Source organism: Perca fluviatilis, chromosome 14 (genome assembly GCF_010015445.1).
Source record: "Perca fluviatilis chromosome 14, GENO_Pfluv_1.0, whole genome shotgun sequence".
Taxonomy (NCBI): domain Eukaryota; kingdom Metazoa; phylum Chordata; class Actinopteri; order Perciformes; family Percidae; genus Perca; species Perca fluviatilis.
In genome coordinates, this window is record NC_053125.1 from 4,742,358 (window position 1) to 4,757,444 (window position 15,087).

Consider the following 15,087-nt stretch of genomic DNA (forward strand, 5'->3'; position numbering starts at 1 on the left):
AAGACAACACAAGGGTTATACATGAACAGGTTTGGTTATTAAAGAATGGCCAAATAGTCTCGTCCCCTGACCTGTGACCTGTGAATGTCCTCATGTTGTCTAAGCTTTCCCTTTAGTCTCAACATCCCACAACGTGGTGTTTCCAGTTATGATTAATTAGTTAGATTTTATTTTATCTCTAGGGACATATAAGCTTCCATACCATTTCTTAAAGTTGTGTTTAGTGTATTGCTCCTAGGAGTGCTGTAATGTGTGTGTTCTGGGGAATATGGTCCTATTGTTTTCTTTAAAGCAGCAGTAGCACATAAATACAGGAACTCCGACGGTCCAAAGGGGAAGGGCGTATTTTCCAGAGAAGGAAGGCTCACTTCAGCGGTTTAATTACGACATTCCTCTGAGCCATATCAGAAGGAGATGTAAACACAGACGTCACCTCATTGGTCTGACCGCTGAGGGGAACTCTGACAGGCTGGGATGTAAGAAGTGGCCGCAGTGGAGTAGCTGTAAACATGGCTGTGTGTAACTCTATACTGTGGCGCGTCTGGCCTACTTTGATCCTGTTGTGGGTCTGGATGTGGGAAGTCGGCTGTGACATACAACACCAAGCAGAAGAGGGTGAGTGCTCAGCTGTATTCAAATTCAGGATAGCTTTTTCAATTAATGTATCCAACTTTAATGTGCTCATGTGATGGTATGATCATGTATTTAAACTCTGAGTCATATTCCAGTGGACTTTGAGAGGGTTGACAGGAATTGTTCAAGGAAAAAAAAGTCTTTTTTGTCACTGGAAGTGATAAAAAAAAAGTACTGTATAACCTACAGTGGACGATTTTAGACCCTTTTTAGGGGAGCTCAAATTTCATCTCAGCCCCCTTAAAAATATAATATTAAAAAAACTATTATTAATTATTATTTAATCAATTTTAGTGCTTCAAGTTAGAGTTTGCAAACTTGTCTGTTAGTGACCTAGGGCAAACAATTACAGGTTCAAAGAAACAGGTTTAATACCCTGTGTCGCTGTCGCCAATGCTATGCACCTGTAACCCAGTGCAGGAAAGTTTTATTTTCTATTGATTTATTGTTTACACCTCATTATCATTTGGTTCTGGTAGTCCATAAAGGGACTTTTGTAGTTTTTTCACATGTTCAGTATTTTGCATTTATCTTATACTGTTAATAATAAATGCAAATAATAAATGCATCTATTCATTGTTATCCAGTGAAATTACTGATTTAGCAGTGTCACATTCTCATTAGGGGCTGAGCCCCCTTAAAGGTCTGATCCTAGAATCGCTCCTGGTAACCTATAATACAGACAGTTACTGTAATTGAAGTCCACACTGCTACAGTCTTTTTCAAATATCATATTGTATATTATATTAAAAGTTGGGGATTTACTGATGCATAGTGAATGGGTTAAAAATCAATATAAATGTGTAACGATTACAAACGGCCTAGGGCTTAATCTACTTTGGATTTGACTTGTTTGACTTGAGGCGTCACTACTTCGTCTAAGTTTATTCATTGGAAGAGATTTATTTTATTTATTTAGTTATTTTGACCTAAGTTTGATTAAGGAATCTAATTATTAAATTGTTATTCCATTTTTGTTATTCATGATAAAACACATTTTCCGTGTCACTTTTGAGAAGAGGTCGCATTTGTTGTTTTTGCACATTTCCATATAAATGAAGGGATATTTTTCAGTCATTTGTCTGCAGCTCGTTGTTAAAAAACAAAAAAAAAAACGTGAGAAAATCACATCGTGAACTTAAAATCATGAATCATATCAAATCGGGAGTTGACTGCATGGTTCCCTTATTAAGAGTGTGATTTTCTTTTGCGCAATAGGCAGTGGTGGAAGTATTCACTCACACATTATGCATCATAATCTGTAGCCAACATGTTCTTTACTTGGTTATGAGTAATACTTATTATACAGTAAACTACAGCCATCATTTCAGAATGATGTACTCTGAACTAATTCATAGGTCAAAAAGGTTTACAAGACATATAGAACGTTTTAAGTCATGCAAACTTAAAAAAAATATGTAATCATTTTATATAATCATTTTTTTAAATTTACTTAATCTTGACCTATCAAGGGGTAAAATGGTTGAAATATTTTTGTTGTATTTTTAAACCCCTTTCTTTCACAGTATATTCCATTCATGTCTCTTAACTGTTATGGAACTCATTTATATGTGAAACCAATGTATATTTGACGTTAATACATTTCTCCTTTAACTGAAATGTTCTCATAAGATTTCCATTTCGTGAGAGCAAATGTAATCCACTGAAATCTACCAAAAGATGTGTTTATCAAAAAAGAGGAAGCCATTGCTTCAACCACCCTGATGAAGACAAGCTGAAAACACTTGGGAAATTGGGAACTTTTCGTAGCGATGTCTCATACTGAACGATAGCTTACACTGTGATGCAAAGCATTGTTCCAGTCCTAATCTACATGTGTACAATTACAATTGTTTATGCTGCTGTTGGATTTCAATTTCGGAAAAATGTATGTTATACAAAGTCCAGCATGATTCCACAGAGTAACAGAGTTGACTTTCTCTCTTTTTCTTTGGTTAGTGGAGATTTTCAATTCTGACAAACACACCAGATTGGGATGGTATTCTGACCCACCCAGAAAAGTAAGTTTGGTGAGTGGCTGAATGACACATTTTAATTTTTATTATAAGGCTTTTATCATGAACAATGAAAACACAGTTTAATTATTCGCTGAATAATGACATAACAACAGTTTGCCCTAATTATTAGTTGCTAACTGTACGAATGTGTGTTATATTTTGGCAATATGTAACTGTATAATGTGGTACATTAATCATATAATATTCATTTCAGCACTTTAATGACATTTCTAAACAATTGAAATAATGGTATGGAAGTACGGTAGCTCGTCTTTTATGTAAAAATGTTTTATTTAAATCATAGGACATTACTATTTCACAACACAGTAAATTAATAATCAGTCTTCCAGTTTGAATAACATGAAAAACATGACTGGCTGATATGCAGTTTAATTATCATGTTATGCATGCCTTATTATTTAAATACCCTATTTATTTGCCACTGCTATCTTCTGGGTTTAGACTTTCACTAGTCTGGATCATTTCCAGGATAAAGCCTGAGAGGATGTCGGCAATTCGAAAATTTGGACCGTGCAACAAGGCAGGCCTGCTTGGCTCTTTCAGGGAATGATTGTAAAGATTTACAAAGAATATGTTTACGGAATTTAGTATCTAACTAGGATGTTATGGGACCGATTGGTGGGATTGCTACAAGTACACACAGCAAATTATTAAGGTATTTTAAATAGATCACGTTACTGAATTGTGTAAACAATTAACTTAATTTAACATTGTATGTGGCGTTTTCTTTTGCGGGGTGCAAATGTTCCACCAGAACAAGTTCCTTCCCGAGACTATTTCACAGAGCCACCGTCGCTGCATCCGGAGCTTAGCACCGCCCAAGACGATTGTGATTGGGTTAATAAAATTCAAACAACCCAGAGTGTTTTTTTTTCTCCTATCCCAGAATGTATCTGTGGTTTAGCCAGACCTTACTCCGCAGAGCTGTGGAGATAGATCAGGCAATGTGAGACTTGTCTTGTACAGACTACAGAGGTTGCCAAGTCTTATCAGGGTTTTTGTGTGTACCTGTAGTTCTTCTGCAGATTTTCACTCATGTTCTCTTGCATCTTTCCTATCATCCCAGTGGAGTGAAATTCAGCTAACATTGGACAACCCGAGTCCAGTGCCTGTGCTCCAAGCTTGTGTAAAAGGGGCAACGAGAAGTATTTTAAGCCATTGGATGGAGCGGAAAGATGCCCACAATCTACTGATGGATATTTCATTTGGCCAAGAAGAAGAGCCATCTGGCCATCAGCTCAGCTTGCTACAAGTTCACCTTTTTGACTCAGACACATCAATCCCAAGATTTATAAGTGGTAGGAAAGTCCTGGACCTTCGGGCCTCCGAGCCATTCCCTGTCACAGTCCAAATACCAAGCCACCTGCAGCGCAGCCTGGCTCTGAGCCTGGGCTCGGTCAGCCGCAGAGGCTTCCAGCTGGCCTTCTCCTACTCAGGAACATGTGTGCTGGTAAAATCCATCAGACTGTACTACAGGAGGTGCCCTGACACCGTCGCTCACCTGGCCCTGTTTAAGGGGACGGGGGCCTTGTCGGGTCCCCAGACAGGTTCCTGTGTGAAGGGAGCTGTGGAGGTTTTTCCCCCTGTTAGAGAGTGTAATGTGGACGGAGTATGGGGTCCACTGCAGGGGGGGTGTACCTGTGAACCCGGGCACAAAGTCATGAATGACACCTGTCAAGGTACGGAGATGATTTTTCTTTTATATCATATTTTTCATTTGTAATTTATTAGGTTAGTTTAGTTTATTTTGAACATGTTTATAAAAAGTATATATATGTATATATATATACCATGTTCAAAAAGGAGTAGGAATTATTTATACATGTTTACATACACATACATGTACCATACATACAAGTAGATTACAGCTTGCACATTTTCTGATTTACTGAAGAAGGAAAAACATACTCCTGAGATTAAAGTTAATATTCAGAGTTTAAGGTGTAATTCTTGACTGTAAATCTTTTTTCAAAAAATTCACACTTTACATTCAGGCTTTAGATTTTTCCAAAATTTCTGGAATCAATCAGAATTCACATATTTTCGTTTCATCTGGCACTTATCATCTTCCATACATATTTGCATGTTTATTTCTTTATGTTACCAAAACAAACAACAACATCATCAATGCATGTTTGTTTTAATTTAACTGAAATTCATCAACATACAGATATCATTCAACAAACACACTGTTATTATTTAATATTTAATATTTTGAAGCAACAGACTTCCATTCTAATTAACTTACCTAACTAACTTACTTAAGTTAAAGTAACTCAGATCTGCTGATTGTTTTACAAATTAACTTGGATTCCATTTTAATCTTAAGATGTCTAAGTTTTTATCCTTATGACAGCTTTAGCTGTACTGCCAGCAGTCACAATAAGCCCAAAGCAAGGCAAGGCAATGTATTGATATAGCACAATGCAGACACAAAGGCAACTCAAAGTGCTTTACATGCACAGAAACATACAAAACAAATACAACACAAATTCTAAATTATATAAATGATAAAGTACATACATGAATAATAAGTAAATAGTATTCACAATATGTTTGAAAAATATATCTTTTTAAAAAGAGGGATTGATTGATTGATTTATTAGACAGTAACAGAAATAAATGCATAACAAGATGCCAACACAGTGACATTGTAAATTTATCAGAACTGTCGAGGATAACACAAGAAAGTTACAAACTTATTTCCATTGTGGTCCTCGTTGTAGTCTGACAAAGATGTCCAGGCAAGCTACAGATGACTAAAAGGTACCTTATGTACACTCAACCACATCCAAATACAAAATAAATACAAATATATACACTGTAATAATAAATATTCATTTAAGACTACATAAAAGATTGAATCTAATTAGCATTTAACAACCATTCACCACATGCTCGATTAAAACAACGATCTGACTGGCTTAACTTAATCCCAACTGGGAGTTTGTTCCATTCCATTGCCGCCATGTACAAAAAAGTAATTTGCCCAGAACAGGTCTTAAATCTACACGGAGCTATGTCTGTGGCACTACTTCTCGTTGAGTAGCTATGAGAGTTTCTAATAAGCTTAAAATAATCTTTAAAATACCTTGGCTCATTCTTATACAAAATCTTTCTTGTTAATCTTAGTTTCAACTGTCTCACCCTGTTTTCAACTGTCAGCCATTTTAATTTCTTAAGTTCAGAAGAGCCAATATGTTCTCTATTCTATTCTATTCTTATTGGAGAACACCAAGGCTGAATCATCCGCATAGAGAAAAAGATTACATATCGTTTATATACAAGAGAAACAACAATGGACCCAGGACACTACCCTGTGGCACCCCACACGTTATTTCTCTTGCCTCAGATAGAGTGCAGTTAATAAGAGGTCTAGCAATACCATGCCACAAAGTTTACCCAAATCGATCTCTCTTCTTAAATAGTCTGTTAGATATAATAAACACGTATCCGTAGAATAAGATGTTCTAAAACCAGATTGCAAATCATAAAACAAATCAGAATTACTAATGTAATTATATATTTGCTCTTGTATTATTTTCTCCAAGACTTTTGAAACGACTCCCAAAATCGAAATTGGTCTATAATTACCCTCTTCTAATTTGTTCCCTTTTTTATATAGCGGAACAACCCTAGCAAGCTTCAGATCTTTCGGAAATCTACCTGACATAATTGAAAGATTAAAAATATGAGTGAGATATGGAGAAATAAATTCTGCAGCATCTTTTAAAAATCTGGCCGGTATTTCATCTAGACCAATTGCCTACAAACACTTAAGTTCATTCATTAACTTTAAATAGGATAAGCTATGTTTTGATTTTGTATGTATGTTTTTATTAATGTTTAATTTTTTAAATCTTCTTTACCAATTCCTAACATGTTAAAATTAGATTAAACAACTCCAGTTAAGAGCAGAATTTAATGACAAAATGACTCAGAGAAAAGTTTTCCACGAACATTTTTTCAATATGCAAGGAATTATTATCTGGTATCTACATAGTTATTGTCCTCGACCTTCCACTTCCGGGATTGCCCCGTTGCCGCCGGAAATTCCATACTTAACACTTCCTTTGTGTTGGCGTTCTAACCTCTGGTGGATTTGTGAGGACTATGGTTAACTGCTCCTCAGATCTCTGCAGGGTAAATCCAGACAGCTAGCTAGACTTTTTAGGTCTAAACTCAAAACCTACCTGTTTAGAATGGCTTTTAATACGCAGTAGTGGTGTGACAATTTCCTCTTTCTGTTTCTATGTAACCTTTTTATGATTTTACTGTTTTCTACATTTCATTCTTCTAATTGCAACATATGTTGTCTATTCTTAGCTCAAGATGTGAAGCACTTTGGATACCTGTTGGTTGTTTTAAAGCGCTATACAAATAAATTTTGATTGATTGATTGATTGATAGACTATCTGTCCAATCGGAGTTTTCTGTGGCATGACTTAAACAACGTTTGAACGTACACCCACCGGGGCTCCATGCAGAGCTTAGCACCGCCCAATACGATTGTGATTGGTTTAAAGAAATGCCAATAAACCAGAGCACATTTTTCTCCCATGCCACCATCGTGTGCCACAGATGTCACCATTTACTTTTGTCCAAAGTTTCTGCAACAGCTGGCAGCTGAACAAGCAACAAGTCACGTGCTGACTCATCATTTCACAGGACAAGTAGCTTGGATAGACTCCATAGATGACTTTCACATCCTCTTCACCATAATCGTCTTCCTTCTCAGTTTTACATATTTCCTGTGCACTGCTCAACAGATATTATTCATTCTCTCATGGTTTCTTTACTTAAAGGTCCCATGACATGGTGCTCTTTGGATACTTTTATATAGGTCTTAGTGGTCCCCTAATACTGGATCTGAAGTCTCTTTTATATAGATCTTAGTGGTCCCCTAATACTGGATCTGAAGTCTCTTTTATATAGACCTTAGTGGTCCCCTAATACTGTATCTGAAGTCTCTTTTATATAGACCTTAGTGGTCCCCTAATACTGTATCTGAAGTCTCTTTTATATAGGCCATAGTGGTCCCCTAATACTGTATCTGAAGTCTCTTTTATATTGGCCTTAGTGGTCCCCTAATACTGTATCTCAAGTCTCTTTTAAATAGACCTTAGTGGTCCCCTACTACTGTATCTGAAGTCTCTTATATATAGGCCTTAGTGGTCCCCTAATACTGTATCTGAAGTCTCTTTCCCGAAATTCAGCCTTGGTGCAGAATTACAGCCACTAGAGCCAGTCTCACAATGAGCTTTCCTTAGGATGTGCCATTTCTGAGAGAGCAAGGTGGAGGTGCGGCCTTGACCAGCTGCCACTTTGCTCATTTGAAAGCCGTGATGCCTCTCTATCATGGGTGGGCCAAATTCTCTGGGCGGGCAAAGCAGAGAAAGGGGAGGTAACCTTGCTCCTTATGACCTCATAAGGAGAAGATTCCAGATCGGCCCATCTGAGCTTTCATTTTCTCAAAGGCAGAGCAGGATACCCAGGGCTCGGTTTACACCTATCACCATTTCTAGCCACTGGGGGATCATAGGCAGGCTGGGGGAACTCATATTAATGTTAAAGAAACCTCATAAAGTAACATTTTCACGCCATGGGACCTTTAAAACAGCATTAGGGGTGGTGCCTAGCAACTACATTGTTTACTCTCCCCTCTGACAGAAGAGCATTAACAACATGATAATTTTGATCCTCTTTGGGCCGTACTTGTAGTTGAAGTTCACATCTCTTTGGAACTGTGATTATGCTAAAAGAAATGTCAATAGTCATACTAGATATCCTAAGTGGGCCAGACGTGTAGTTTATTGCTTTTATTCCATCGAAAAAGTCTCATGTAGTCTGTTCACTTACAGTCTGAACAGACTGTTTTAAAAAAGATAAATGAAGGGATCCCTTTATAAAAACAAATGAGCTGATATGTAATTTTCACATTTTTTAAATAATAATAATAATAATAATAATAATAATAATAATAATAATAATAAATCAACGTAATACAGTAAATAATAACGACTCTGCCCTAGCATCGTCATTTCTGTAAATGCCAAAAAACATATATTTTTCACTGTAGCTGGGGGTTTGGTGCCTTGCTCAAGGGCATCTCAGTTTTGGTAATGAGCGAGAGTTAAGTGCTGAGTTAAGTCATTTTCCTGGCAAATAACTCCAGTTCTCCAGACCTTTAGGTCTGGACCAAAGTGTCAGACATAAATAATGGATTCTGCAAAAATATATATATATATATATTTATTTGCCAAGTACATTTTACACATACATGAAATGTACCCTCTGGATTTAAGCATTTAACCCATCCTAACTAATTAGGAGCAGTGGGCAGTCCAGCTGCCCGGGAACCAACTCCAGTTGTAATGCAAGTACATCAAGGACAATGGCAGGTTCCTATGCATGTCTTCATTGTGAAAGGAATCCTGCAGAATGGAGGAAAACACGGAGAGAACATGCAAACTCCACACAGAAAAGCCCAAGAAAGGCACAAAGCTGGACTACAGGTTTCAAAACCAGTACTCTGCCTACTTACTGTGAGGCAGCAGTGCTAACCAAGAGAATATTATAACCACATTAGAAAATAAAAGTTTTACAAACGCTACTATTATCAGTGGTAGGAAAGAGACAATCACTACTGTATTTCTATTTTACCAGGATGTAGGATGGGCTACTACAAACCAGCCAATGAGAGTGGAGGATGCCGACTGTGCCCACCGAACAGCAGGACACATGGGGAGGGATCAGAGAGGTGCGACTGTCTACAGGGTTTCAGGCGCCTGCCAGCGGACCCCGATGACCTTGGCTGCACCAGTAAGAAACACTCAGTGGGTTTATTGGAATAAGCGGGATTAGACAATAAAGGTCCCATATTGTAAAAAGTGAATTTCAATGTATTTAAAAAAAATTATAAAGCAGGTGCTTTATGAATACTGTATCAAGGTATCTAAGTATCAAAATGCTCAATCCACAGAGAAAAGCACACAGCCTGTATTCAGAAACTGTGCCTTTAAACGAGCCATCAGGACTTCCGTACGTTTGTGATGTCACAACTATACTATAGAAAGTGCCGCTACAGTGCCGTTACTAGGGTTGAGTATCGTTTGGATATTTACGATTCCGATGCCGAACCGGTACTTTTCAAACGATTCCGATTCCTAAACGATTCCTAAACCGATTCTTGAAAAACTGAAAAATGACATAAAAGAAAGGCTTTTTATTTTTAATTTTTTTTATTGAAAATTATTTAAATTTAACAATATATTAACGTTTTAAAGTACTTAAATATATAATAAGTAAACCTAAGTCACCTAACACACAACTACAATAATTTAACAAATAACAGTTACACTAGTAACAAGTAACAACAAAATAAATGTTGTTGAGTTGGTATGCCAACCAGCTTCAAACTTTAGCAGTTCTTTTGCAGAAAAATGACCATATTTGCCTTCTCTGGCAAGATACTACACCTCTCCTGACTTATGGCATGTAGGCCTACTGCATAGGAGAAAACTCTCTCAGATAGTGTCCAAGAGGTCTGTACACACCCAGGTATGAGCTTAAAAAGGCAGACAATTTGGGGAGGCTGTCTCGCCTCCCCCACCACCAGGCTACAGGCTCTTGTCCTGAACGATAGACTAGCAGAGCAAGTGTAATATGGTTACTAGCGATCACGTGCAGTCAGTGAATGGTTAATATGCTTTCACGTCCGTTTTGGTGAGTCCAGAGGGAAAATATGCCATTTTAAAAATAGCCTACATTTACGGTAGCTAGCTAAAGGTAGACTACAGAGAAAGTGTGATATTTTTACGTCCGTTTCAGAACGTGTACAAAAAGCCGTCTATCAGCAGGGATTGTAGAGTGCATGTCGGGGGAATAGCGCGGACACGCGTTTCACACCGCGACCGGGCACGTGCGCCACTCGGCAGAAAAGGGAGAAAGAAAAAAAAGAGGCTGCTGCTGTCCAGAGCGACAGAGGGAAAATATTTCAGTCGGAACCGAAATTCGCGTTCTAATCCGGTCCGAATACTACCGTTTGCGTAGGAACTGGTACCATAGTGGAACCGGGTTTCGGTACCAACCCTAGCCGTTACAGTCATTCCCCGGCTGCAATGACGATGCAGAGACTCTGATCGCGCAGATGCAAAAGACCCAGAAACGCTGACCATCAGGGCTTTTTCGGGAGGGGGGCTTAAAGAGACAGGCGCTAAAACAGAGCGTTTTAGACAGAGGGTGACTACAGGTAAAAATAATGTGTTTTTTGAACATTAAATCATGTAAACATGCAACAAGTATGAACCTGAAAATGAGCATGATATGGGACCTTTAAAGCCTATGTGAAGTTCCCCCCCCCTTCCACACACACACACACACACACACACACACACACACACACACACACACACACACACACACACATACACACACACACACAGACACTTGTAGATTCCGAAGATACACCATGGCAGACTGACAGACGGACACCACTTGTCTTATTTTCCCACTTGTTTGTGTCATGACTTCCATCATGAATATGATGCAGACACGGATGGTGATCTAATGTCATTCTAATGACACATATTTAGTAGATTTTCTAAGCATGTTTTACTTCCCTGTCTTGTCCTCCACAGAGCCGCCCTCTGCCCCTGTGAATCTAACAGCCCATCATCATAACGACTCTGTGCTGATAATGACTTGGGATCCTCCCCATGATTGGGGAGGCAGACGGGAAGTAAAGTATTACATCAAGTGTGAGAGGGAAGCAGAAGCTGGCAGTCGGTGGGAGGCATGTGGGGACGATGTGGTTATCCTGCCAGTCTCACGAGGGCTGACCGACACATCAGTCAGCATCACAGAACTGAATCCACAGCGCGACTACAGATTCTCAGTTCAAGCCTGGAATGATATATCCACCCTGGGAGGGGCGCCACTATCATCCACTGCCACTGTTACTATGCATAGATGTATGTAAGCCGATTAGATATGTAAACACATGAGATAGTCCAGGGAAAGTGAACGACAGGGAAGAGGCAGCCAGTGTGGTGGGAAATAAACATGTGAGGGTTCAATTCTAGCTAGGTGAAAGAGTTAGCTTGCTCGTTGGACTATATTTTCAAAGAAAACCCAAAGACATTATTCCCCTTACAAAAGAAAAGTGGAAGTCATATGCAGTTTAGTTTAACACACTCTTAAGCAAGTCACTACACTCAGGGGTTTTGTTGCTACAGCCTTGATCTGGCATGACCATAAACTGTAAAAAAAATAAATAGCATCGTACCATTAGCGACGTCACCCAGTGGTTTATGGACTGTAGTTTTAAAGCCTTGAGTTTGGCAATTTGGCTGTCGCCATGTTGTTTTTTTAGAAGACTTGAAACTAGCTATTGAGGCCATGAACTGATTATGAAAATGATTATTGAGGTACCAAGTCTCATAGACTTCTATAGACACATACTTCTTTTTGCAAACAGTGAAGTCACCCCCTGCTAGAAATTAGATAGAATGCACTTCCGCATTGGCTTCACTTTTCAGACGCGGAACCTTCTGCCATTATTTTGGCTATGGGTATGACAAGTAGCCTAGCTTATGGTGGCCAATGTAAGATAATGTTAGCAAACTTTAAATAGGCATTGCTTTGTGATTGATAATACTGAGTCAGTTTGCTGATTTCATGACTCTTCTCTACTTGTGCCACTGTTTACAGTATGGTTAGCAATGTGTTGTAATTGCCACTTTTGACCACTTTGGGTGCTGCACAGGAGTACATATGCTTGCTTTAAAGCACCACTGGGTACTATAACAAAATCTGAAACTGCATCTCTTAGTAGAATTTCAAAGGTACTCTAAACGTCTAAGCCAAACACTTCTGTGTTCTTACAGGGAAAGTTCCACCTGTGGTGATCACCGTGACCCCGGGCTCAATGATGTCCGAGCCTGCAATAGTGCCAGATCCTCAGCAGCAGAGTCGCTTCTCCATGTGGCTGACAGTTGGTGTTTTATTTGGCATCCTGCTGCTCATGGCTGTAGTTCCCATTGTTGTGTGTGTCCTGCGCAGCAACTACATTAAACTCAGGTAATGGGACCTTCCATTTCTGTTTCTTTGGCCTACTGCTTTAAAGTTACTGTTAAAAATAATTTCATAATTTACAATATGTGTGGGAACCCTCGAACACAGTTTAAACACAAGGTGATGATGACTAAATGTTATGGTTGTGTATGTGTTTCAGTTTTATTTTGTAGTCTGTTTTCCTCCCTTGTCATGGCTTGTTTTACTTCCTGCCTTGTGTTTTCCGGCCTTTGTTATTGTCTGCCAGGGGCCCGTTTCAGGAAGGAAGTTTAACAAACTCTGAGTCTAACCCTGAACTCTGAGTTGATTTACCCTGAGATGGGAAACTCTGAGTTTTCGGTTCCAGAACAGCTGATTTGAGTTGGTTCAATCAACTCGGAGTAGGTTCACTCAGAGTGCGTGCACCACCACTATAAAAAGGCAGCATGAATGGAACCATGATACTACGATTCACCATGGCAACAACCACAAACAAACTGGTCGGCGGAAATACTCATGCGCACATACAGCGAGTTTGAACATTTCGTCAAAAAATCAACACAGCGGCTGCTGCAAAAGAGAGAAAATTTGCGTGGGAGAAAATTGCTGCTAGAGTAAATGCGTAAATTCCAATATAGTGTATTAATATCGTATTTAATCATAAGTATAATATTACTGGTGAAATGGTATTGAACCTATGCACCTATTTCATTTAGGTGCAATCCTGCGGGCGAAAAAGTCCTAGGCCTACTAATCCCATTCTGAGGCTACAGCACCATAATTAACAGAATTATAATTCATAATCTTACTGGTTTATGTCTCAACACTACAAAAACGTTTATAAAACGTTTCAGAGCGAGTCACACTCTCCTGACGGCGCTTTGCTACAGTGGCTTTACTAATATGCTCCGCATCACCAATGTTGTAAAGAAAACACGTAAAACGTTTGCTAAAAAATGTAATGCGACACAAATAATCTGCTGGGATGTCCATCATGGTGTCAAAAGTATTCACATTCATTACTCAAGTAGAAGTATAGATACTAGGGTTTAAAAAGACTTCTATAGAAGTTGAAGTATCAACTCAAGCTTTTTACTCAAGTAAAAGTGTAAAAGTACTGGTTTCAAAACTACTTAAAGTATAAAAGTAAAAGTAATGTAAGGGAAAAAAAATGCCATTAAGGACAAAAGCTTAGCCCGCCCCACAGGGGCCTAATAGTGCACTACCCCACCTCCACAAAAAGGGAGCATCTTGTTCAATTGTATTTGTCTGTTCAAAAATATAAAACAATAAAAAGTTATTTCAGGCTGAGTCTGTGTTTTTCAGAAAAGGCAGCTACAGTCTGGTGTTAGAATCCTCTCCAGTGAAATACAGACACACTTTTACACCGTTTATCTGTCAGCATGTTAACCGTGTTTACTCCAGCTGCAAGCTAACGGTAGGCTAACGTTACCTGCAGCTAAGTGTTTGTTAACTAGCGTCCCGTGCGGCGATGTTTCAGTTCCCTCTAACGTCCGTTTTCGGAGCATCAGAGAGAAGCGCAGGCATTTAAGCGGCACCTAATAAGGTACCGAAATCCGCGTTGCTATTCGGTTCGGTAGATAACGGTCGTTAAGGCACCGGTGCCGTATTAGCACCGGGTCTGTGCAGGTGCGATGGATCGCGTACAAACCAATAGGGTGTTGGAATGGTATATATTTATACTTCTCATCCAACCACAATCACATTCACTCTCTCCAGATGCCGTGATTTATCTGGATAGGTTGTTTTTTTTTCGTTTTTTTTGAACGATGACAAGCCGGAATGAAAACAAGCCGAACTGAAATAGGAGTAACGAGGCTATTTTTTAAAATGTAAGGAGTAGAAAGTAGAGATAATTGCATGAAAATGTAAGGAGTAGAAGTAAAAAGTCTGCTGTAAAATAATTACTCCAGTAAAGTATAGATACCCCAAATTTCTACTTAAGTAAGGTAACAAAGTATTTGTACTTCGTTACTTGACACCTCTGATGATGGGTGACGTTAGTGATATGAGAACGGATAAGGTTATTTAGGCTACATAACTGATAGACTAGGAAGAAAAACGATACTGCTCAAATAGGTAGTTATCTGGAAATGAAAATGCATCTATAGTCAGGGCCTCAATATCATCTCACGATGTGTGTTTAACTCTCTGCAAAGTAATACAGCTTCTTCATCAACGGGATTGTCGACAAAAGGACATGCCATGTTTTGAGAGAAAAATCGTAAAGTTTGCTTAACATGGTTAATAACCCAAACCTGATTTTTTATTCATGCAGATAACAAAATAAAATGCACCTGATACGGAATGAATGAATGAGGAAACGAAAGAGCGCTGTGTC

At 38.7% G+C, this 15,087-nt stretch overlaps 1 protein-coding gene across 2 annotated transcripts in view; it reads left to right on the forward strand.

Moving 5' to 3' along the window:
• The first annotated feature begins 370 nt into the window (after positions 1 to 370).
• Positions 371 to 15,087, forward strand: part of si:ch73-40a2.1 (tyrosine-protein kinase receptor TYRO3) — a 28,705-nt gene continuing 13,988 nt past the window's right edge. The window contains exons 1-6 of one of the 2 annotated variants that reach the window (XM_039821476.1): positions 371 to 615; positions 2,593 to 2,663; positions 3,739 to 4,351; positions 9,339 to 9,494; positions 11,312 to 11,644; positions 12,560 to 12,752. In XM_039821476.1, the coding sequence (XP_039677410.1) occupies positions 510 to 615; positions 2,593 to 2,663; positions 3,739 to 4,351; positions 9,339 to 9,494; positions 11,312 to 11,644; positions 12,560 to 12,752 (1,472 nt within the window). In that variant the 5' untranslated portion in view covers positions 371 to 509. The remainder of the gene's footprint in view (positions 616 to 2,592; positions 2,664 to 3,738; positions 4,352 to 9,338; positions 9,495 to 11,311; positions 11,645 to 12,559; positions 12,753 to 15,087) is intronic. The other variant, XM_039821477.1, reaches the window with a different exon arrangement.